At 49.1% G+C, this 9210-nt stretch overlaps 1 protein-coding gene across 1 annotated transcript; it reads right to left on the reverse strand.

Moving 5' to 3' along the window:
* Nucleotides 1-683: 683 nt before the first annotated feature.
* Nucleotides 684-8769, reverse strand: LOC133343104 (homeobox protein CDX-1-like). The gene is made up of 3 exons (XM_061552609.1): nucleotides 8733-8769; nucleotides 7860-8005; nucleotides 684-7054 (listed from the first exon to the last, which is right to left on the reverse strand). Exons 1-3 carry the CDS (start codon nucleotides 8767-8769, stop codon nucleotides 6842-6844), a joined length of 396 nt encoding a protein of 131 aa, XP_061408593.1. The 3' UTR covers nucleotides 684-6841.
* Nucleotides 8770-9210: the final 441 nt, after the last annotated feature.

The raw sequence follows: 9210 nt of genomic DNA on the forward strand, positions 1-9210 counted from the left end.
TGGGAAGCCGCCGGGGTAGCCGTGCAACTTTTACAAGCGTCGTCGAGATCACCCAACTCCAATCCTTAGAGCCGCTCGTTGACGACACGAGATATGTCCTTCGGCCCCGCACCTCCGATGGGCGCGGTTGGATATGTACGGCGCGAAGGAAGTTCAATGTACACACGCAGCACACACAGCACACACGCAGCACACACGCAGCACACACGCAGCACACACAGCACGCACACAGCACACACACAGCACACACACACACAGCACACACACAGCACACACAACTTCGTGCACACCGCGGAGTTTTGCGGGAGTCATGAAATGTATCAGCGAGGTAGCAACACGTGCGCTCGAGTTGACGAAGCTCTAATTGGGCGGGGGGGGGGGGTGATACATATGAGTTGTATCAGCGAGGATGGAATTAAACGTTTGAAATGAAACGTTTGATGCTGATTGTGTTTTTTTTAAGTGTAAGGAGACCCCCCACCACCCAGTGTCAGCTGTCCCTACGCAGCACGGGGGTGTACCTGCCCACGTACGTACGCAGACCGGGCCCTGTCATTGGGCATCTGCCGTCAAGTCGACCCGAAGACTCAGCGTCTCTCCAAATGCCGTGATTATAATATAAATTGGATGTCCCCCCCCCCCCCCAAATATTCAAATGTGCTCAAAATATCACCCCCCCCCCACACACACACACACAATATATTGCTATAAAATAAATTTCTGTTTATATGATTGTGGTTATGGTTGTACTTTATTAATGCCTAATCTCTGCTATTACATACAATGAAACAAGAAAAGGTAAAAAAGAAAATAACAGCTGTGTAATACCATACACTATTAGACATTATTGCAAAAAATAAAATAAAAGTCAAGCCTATGTGTTAATGAATTATTTTTATATTTTAGGCAGGAAATTCGTTTTCAAATTTTGATTTTTTTTTCTGGGGCGGGGGGGGGAGACCCCCAGACCCCCCGTGGAAGATTTGGTCCCCCCCAATGTCAACTCCATTGCTTACTGCCTTGCCACGGAGACTCATAGAGTCGCACACAGATGACACATGAAGACCTACACACACTCATAGCGATACACGGAGACGCATTGGAGACACGTTAAGATTTTTTTCTAGGGGGGGGGGGGGACCACGGACGGACGGACCTCCAGACCCCGTGGAAGATTTGGTCCCCCCCCCAATGTTGACTCCATGGCTAGGGCCTTGCCGTGCGGTGTTGCATCGGACCACTTGGAAGCAGATTCGTGTGTAGCGAGAGGCGAGACACGCGGTCGGGGAACGATGCAATTGTGAACGAAAAAAAATCCCCGCGACGCAATTGTGCATCCTGCACGCGATTCGGTGACACGCGTTCATTTAATTTGTGTCTCGCGAAAGCAACGGCACCACCCACCCAAACCCATGTACGTCTGTATTATGTATAAGACTTGTGTCAGAATACACGCACGCACAATTGCATTGTACACGTTCTAATTCACGATCAAAATTGACGTCCGGATAATTGTCGCGTAAATTATAGACCCAAAGATACACGCACACGCACACGAACGCACCCATACGTACACTCACGTACACGTGAGCATGCATACAAAAAAACCGCAAGTTTGCACATACACAAACAAAGACAAAGATCCTTCGTGTAGCCTTCGCAGACGATTGGGGCAAGTGCTGTTAGCGATCACCTAGGGGGTGGGTGGCCAGCACCACGCCCGGCCGCCTTTGTCTCCCCAGTGGCGATGTTTACACACCGCACCAGGTACTCATTTGAGGCTGATTCGACCTGACCACACGCTCACATACCCCTAAAAAAAAGACGCACATGCACATACGCACACATACATATACAAAACACACACACACATGAACATGCATATTAGCCGACCCACAAACACAGTACACAAAAGACACACACACACGCACGCACAATCACATTTACACACATACACGGGCACACACACACACACACACAATCACATTTACACACATACACGGACACACACACACGCACAATCACATGTACACACATACACGGGAACATACACAGACACACGCACAATCACATTTACACACATACACGGACACACACACACACAATCACATTTACACACATACACGGGCACACACACACAATCACATGTACACACATACACGGACACACACACACAATCACATGTACACACATACACGGACACACACACACGCACAATCACATTTACACACATACACGGGCACACACACACACAATCACATTTACACACATACACGGACACACACACACACACGCACAATCACATGTACACACATACACGGTCACACACACAGATACAATCACATGTACACACATACACGGACACACACACACACGCACAATCACATTTACACACATACACACACACACACGCACAATCACATGTACACACATACACGGACACACACGCACAATCACATTTACACACATACACGGGCACACACACACACACACACAATCACATTTACACACATACACGGACACACACACACGCACAATCACATGTACACACATACACGGGAACATACACAGACACACGCACAATCACATTTACACACATACACGGACACACACACACACAATCACATTTACACACATACACGGGCACACACACACAATCACATGTACACACATACACGGACACACACACACAATCACATGTACACACATACACGGACACACACACACGCACAATCACATTTACACACATACACGGGCACACACACACACAATCACATTTACACACATACACGGACACACACACACACACGCACAATCACATGTACACACATACACGGTCACACACACAGATACAATCACATGTACACACATACACGGACACACACACACACGCACAATCACATTTACACACATACACACACACACACGCACAATCACATGTACACACATACACGGACACACACGCACAATCACATTTACACACATACACGGGCACACACACACACAATCACATTTACACACATACACGGACACACACACACACACGCACAATCACATGTACACACATACACGGTCACACACACAGACACAATCACATGTACACACATACACGGACACACACACACACACACGCACAATCACATTTACACACATACACACACACACACGCACAATCACATGTACACACATACATGGACACACACGCACAATCACATGTACACACATACACGGACACACACACACACGCACAATCACATTTACACACATACACACACACACACGCACAATCACATGTACACACATACACGGACACACACGCACAATCACATGTACACACATACACGGGCACACACACACGACACGAAGATCCTTAGCATGGCCTCATAGAGTGGTGTAAAGCGTTGTTAGCGAGCACCTATTAGGCCAGAAATATCGCACGGCAGGTGGTGTTGCCAGAACCACGACCGGCCCTCTTTGTCTTCCCGAGGTTGAGTTGAAACGCTGACTAATATCGCTTCAGATACCACTCGGCCGGGAACCGTTCTCTGCGTAATGCGCTAACCGCTGCGCCACCGCTCCCAACACGCACGAAGACAAAGATCCCCCGTGTAGCTTTAACAGACTGTTGGGGCAAGTGCCGTTAGCGAGTAGCACCTGTGAAGGCTACACGTACGAGCACGCACACACACACACACGTAGCTTGCACACCAATTGTGAGTGAAAAGCGATAACATCTGTACGGGAAAATCTATATATATACACAGATATATTCTCTCTGTCATTTGGTGAAATGCGTACACCTACACAAGTAACACATTCGCTAGGGGGTTTTCACATAAGTTAGAGACCAATTCAGCCACCACAACCTGCCACCATCATCACAACCACCATCATCACAACCACCATCATCACAACCACAACCACCACAACAACCCATGAACAATGTATACATCGCAAACTAACTCCCATATTTCGTACTTTTTTTTTTAGCAAATCTCGACTTGCTGAGCAAACGCCCTAAAGATCCAAAAACTTCAAGCGGTCAGTAACAATCAGCACCGTTGGATTTCTAAGATAGAAGACTTCATATCTCACGAGAGTGCAATACAAGTTCAGCAAGCTCACCTGGTCAGCTCTACCGGAATTAAATTTTGACAATGCAAGGTGAATTTAACGATTCTAAATGAATCACGCAATGTGGAACACGCGAGCCAATGCACAACTGATTAGGTAACATAATTAATGAAGATAACTGTACACAATTAATAAAGATAACACATTAGACAATACACAATTAATTCTAGATTTGAAGATTTCGTGACTGCAAGGATTCATACTCTTTGTTTTTTTCGGTAAAGTCACGTAGGTAAAAAAAAATGAAAACAACTCAATTAAATCACGACGTTTCGGGCGCAACAGAAGCGTCCGTCATCAGTTGGGAAAGCATGTTCTGCTGCTGATGCAGACTGTTTAAAACTAAAAAGTATAACACACAATCAATAAAGACAACACGTTACACAACACATACTTAATAAAGACAACACGTTACACAAGACACAATGAATAAAAATAACACGTTAAATAACACACAATCGATAAAGATAACATGTTACACAATACACAAGTAATACAGACAACACGTTACACAACACATAATTAATCAAGTAAACACGTTACACAATACACAAAGGCGGTCGGGCGTGGTGCTGGCCACCCACCCCCTCGTGTACCATTCCGGCCTTCATAGGTGCTATTCGCTAACAGCACTTGCCCCAACAGTCCGTTACAGGCTACACGGGGGATCTTTGTCTTTGTATCTACTCAAAGTGTACAGAAGCACGCGAAGCTAAGGGGCGAAGTTGGGGGGGGGTTCTGAAGACACGCGGTCTCCTTCTCCTCTTGGCTGATGTAGAAGATGCAGAGTAGCGCCTGCCTGGACACACCAGCCTCGCCACACAAAGACAAAGATCACCCCCCCTCGTGTAGCCTGGACAGACTGTTGGGGCAAGTGCTGTTAGCGAGTAGCACCTATGAAGGCCGGCACGGCACATGAGGGGGTGGGTGCCCAGTGGCGATGTTAACTATACATCGCACCGGGTACTTATTTGAGGCCGAGTCGACCTAGGGGAGGCCCAAGACTAGTTCAGATAATCGTCACCGGTGTTGGCCGTGGGCGGGAATCGAACCCGTGTCGTTGGGTTCGTAGCGCAGCGTAGCGCTAACCGCTACACTACCGCTCCCCACTCTGTACACACACAGACACACACAGAGACACACACACAGAGACACACACACAGAGACACACACACCAGACACACACAGAGACACACTAACACACACACCAGACACACACACACACAGACACACACACACAGATACACACACAGATACACACACACAGACACACACACACAGAGACACACACACAGACACACACAGAGACACACACACAGAGACATACACCAGACACACACCAGACGAGTTTGTATCCCCAGTGTTTATGTTTATGCCAGCTCGTAGCAGCAGCAGCAGGTATTAATTTAAGGCCGAGTCGACCTAGAGGAGCCCCAGGGACGAGTTCTGATACCGCTTGCCTCTGTGTACGATGCTATTTGGTTATTTCGGTGAAGTCACGTAAGGTAGAAAAAATAATAATAAATCAGGACGTTTCGATCGCCGCACAAGCAAACATCTTCAGGTGGGAAAACGGTGTCTTGTGTGGCCATCGAAACGTCGTGATCGATTCATTCCTGCAGTCACGAAAGCTTCACATCTGTGTACGATGTTAAGGGGGGGATTCAACACAACAACAACAACCGCCATTCGCCACTAAGTGGCGGTGACGTCACCACGACGCTCGTGCCAGGCCATGTGCACCTTGAGGCCACGTGAAGTGTCGAACACCCGCTGGCAGGAGGTCACGGGGCAGACCCAGCAGGTGCCACGGATCGACTGACTGAGAAGACCGAGATGACTGGCTGATGCACCACCTGTGCCCCCCTACTGTGTAAACTTGCTGTGCTTTAGCCACCCGGCACACACATATGCACACTGACAAATACATAGCAAGCAAGCATACACCACCACCAGCATAGACATTTACACACGTGGACATGCCCGCGTACACACGATTCCAAAGACAAAGATCCCCCGTTGACTGTAGGGGCAAGTGCTGTTAGCGAGTAGCACCTACGAAGGCTGGCACGGTACACGAGCGGGTGGGGTGGCCAGCTCCACGCTCAGCCGCCTTTGTCTCCCCACTGTCGATGCTCACCACACCGCACCAGATACACATTTGAGGCTGAGTCGACCTAGGGGAGATCCAAAACCAACTCGGGTGGCCGGGTTCGTAGCGCAACGCGGTAACCGCTCTCCCCCCCCCCCCTTACCACCACGCGCACAAACGCGCACGCAGCTCTAACAACAACATCAACAACATCAACAACAACAACAACCGACTTGCAAGCAACGGCAACGTCACCCGCAGCTCCGGTGCCAGGCTAGGTACTGGTAGGAGATCACGGGAAACACAACCCCCCCCCCCCCCCCAGGTGGTTTAAGATCGACTAACCACGCGCACGAAACAACAGCAACAGCAACAAAGACAATCTTGATTTGACACACACACACAGACGCATTGCCGCCCAACTTATACATTACTATTTTTAATATATCACAAAACGCACGACGTAGACGCCACTCACACGTTCACACGCGGACCGCAATGTACACCCCACGCGCACCTAACGGGTGTGGACCAGCGTCGCGCCAACGTTGGCGGGCCAACGTCGCGCCAACGTTGGCGGGCCGACGTTGCGTGTGGGTTGCCCCCCGATGGCTCTCACTGCAGGGAAACCCCTCCCGAGATGAGGCTGCTGCTGCTCACGACGTTTGCGCCGCTGCTATGAGTCGGCATGCCCGACGAGATCTCTGGGGAGGCTGACGATACGCGCGGTTGCTGCTGCTGCTGTTGTTGTTGCTGCTGCTGCTGCTGCTGCATCTTCTTATTCACTTTCCGTTCCTTCGCTCGTCGGTTCTGGAACCAGATCTTCACCTGCGTCGGCACAGCACGCAGACGCGCAGGTGTGCGCGTTAGCCTGTGTGTGTGTGCATACAGAACGCGCGCGTGTGTGCGTGTGCGTTAGCCTCTGTGTGTGTGCGTGCGCATGCAGAGTGCGCGTGTGCGTGTGTGCGCGTTAGGCTTTGTGTGTGTCACAGCTACGACGGCGCACGGGTGGCACAGTCGGGTTCTTTACAATCGGGTTTCATTGTCTTTTTATATTAAACCCGATCATCTGAGATTGGGAGAAATCCGGGTTAATTGGTTCTAATTGCGGCATCCGAGCGGAACTTCTCAACGTTAGTGTACGGTGGGTTTTTTTCTGGAATTTTTGCTGTTTTTCCCCCCTAGATTTTCAGTTTGCACATAGTCACATAGTAACTTTAAGATTTTTCTTGTTCGTGTGTTTTGTTTGTTGCGGTTGCACCCGATTCAAGAGCCGAATGGCTCACAGTGCTATACCTACTAAATGAACTTAATGGGCTTCATCCATTCCAAGCTAAGGAACTCACTGGCGCCCACGATTGTGGAGGAGAAGCTCGTGTTCATCAAGACCAACCTGCCTGCCGCATTCTACAACTACCTCGTGCCCGATGGCCCCGAGTACGATAGCAGCACCGACGAGGAAGCAGCCTATGCCTTGGATCAGAGTTTCGCATTCATTAAACCAGGTTTCAATCCCCCGAAATCGGGTTTAATTGTATTAAAGAAAAAACCCGATGCCTGCCGCTGTAAAAAAAAAATCGGGTTTGTGTCCACCCTTGTGACATCGATCGAGTTCCTGGCTGGAGGCCCTGACCTGTCTCTCGGAGAGGCCCAGGTGCGATGCGAGCTCGGACTTGCGCCTGATGGTGATGAATCGGTTCGCCTGGAACTCCTTCTCCAGCTCCAGCCGCTGATAGTCCGAGTACACCACGCGGTACTTATCCTTGGTACGCGTTTTGCCTGCGGGGAAGAACGGAGAGTTGTTGTTGTTGTGGTGGTGGTGGAGGGGGTGGGGGTGGGTGGGGAGGTGATGAATTGAAATCAGGGAATTTTTTTGTCGGGGAAATTTTTACAGGATGACGTCACCCTGCTGCTGCTCTATATAAGAACGGGAGACACAGCAGAGCCTCACCATTCTGGCGAATTGCCCGATGATGCTGGATGCAATTACCAGCGAAACGTCGTACTACTCAAATTGTAAATTGTTGTGGTTTCACGCTTCAACACACCGGTGGGCTAAAGCACTGAACTAATTGTCTTTTGTCAACGTGACACTTTTTTACTGATTGGCCGTGTCGGGTGGTGGAGGGTTACGACACATTTATAAATAACGCGATCTAAACCCAAAAACGTTGATTATGAATAATATTGGTCGCGAAAGCCTGCTACGTGTTAAACTGAGGGTTTTCTGCGTCCTCCAAAACTCCCAACCGCCTGGGCTCCCCTCCCCCCCGCCCCCTTCCCTGCCCCCAATTGGGGGGGGGGGGGCACGGAAATATATTCCGGAGCTCAGCCATGGGCAGCTCCAGCTGAAATGAAGGACCGATTTATATATATATTTATATACTTATTTATTTCAAACACCAAATCAAAACTAAATGTACTTGTTAAAGTTACGACGTATATCCGATGAGTGTTCCGGTTGTGTCGCGTGTTGTTCGGCGACATGTCCGACGTTTCGCTTCACCTCCCCGGGCGAGGCCTTGAACGCCGTGCCAAACCATCGCGCGCGTCGCCCCGAACGAATGCACAACAGCAGCATGGGCAGAGGCGTGCAATGAATACGTGAATAACGGTAACAAGTTCTGATTCTGCACAAGCCGCGACTAACCCAACTCAGGAGTGGCGTTACGCTGTTACGCTGGAGCTAATCACGTCTGCACCGAGGCTCTCACAGTAATTCTAGATTTGAAGCTTTCGTGGCTGCAAGGATTCATATTCTTAGGTTTTTTTTCTCGGTAAATTTACGTAGGTAAAAAAATGAAATTAATAAAAGAAAAAGAAAAGAAAAATCACGACGTTTCGGAGGCAACACAAGCTTCCGTCTTCAGGTGGAACCGTCACAGCACGATAGCTGTATCAAGTAAATGAGAGAAATTCCAAGAAACAGTATTTCTATATATATACTGGTTGAGGGTGGGAGGAGCCAAGGTAGGCACGTGGAT

Source organism: Lethenteron reissneri, chromosome 16 (assembly GCF_015708825.2).
Source record: "Lethenteron reissneri isolate LAM-NWPU_2019-01 chromosome 16, ASM1570882v1, whole genome shotgun sequence".
NCBI lineage: Eukaryota > Metazoa > Chordata > Hyperoartia > Petromyzontiformes > Petromyzontidae > Lethenteron > Lethenteron reissneri.

Excerpts from the sequence above, each read along its gene's own strand:
- LOC133343104 (XM_061552609.1), bottom strand. The coding sequence starts at position 8,769 with ATGGTTTGGCACGGCGTTCAAGGCCTCGCCCGGGGAG. Across the intron at positions 8,006-8,732 it reads TCAAGGCCTCGCCCGGGGAG|GCAAAACGCGTACCAAGGAT; the intron begins GTGAAGCGAAAC and ends TCTTCCCCGCAG. Across the intron at positions 7,055-7,859 it reads TGGGCCTCTCCGAGAGACAG|GTGAAGATCTGGTTCCAGAA; the intron begins GTCAGGGCCTCC and ends GTGCCGACGCAG.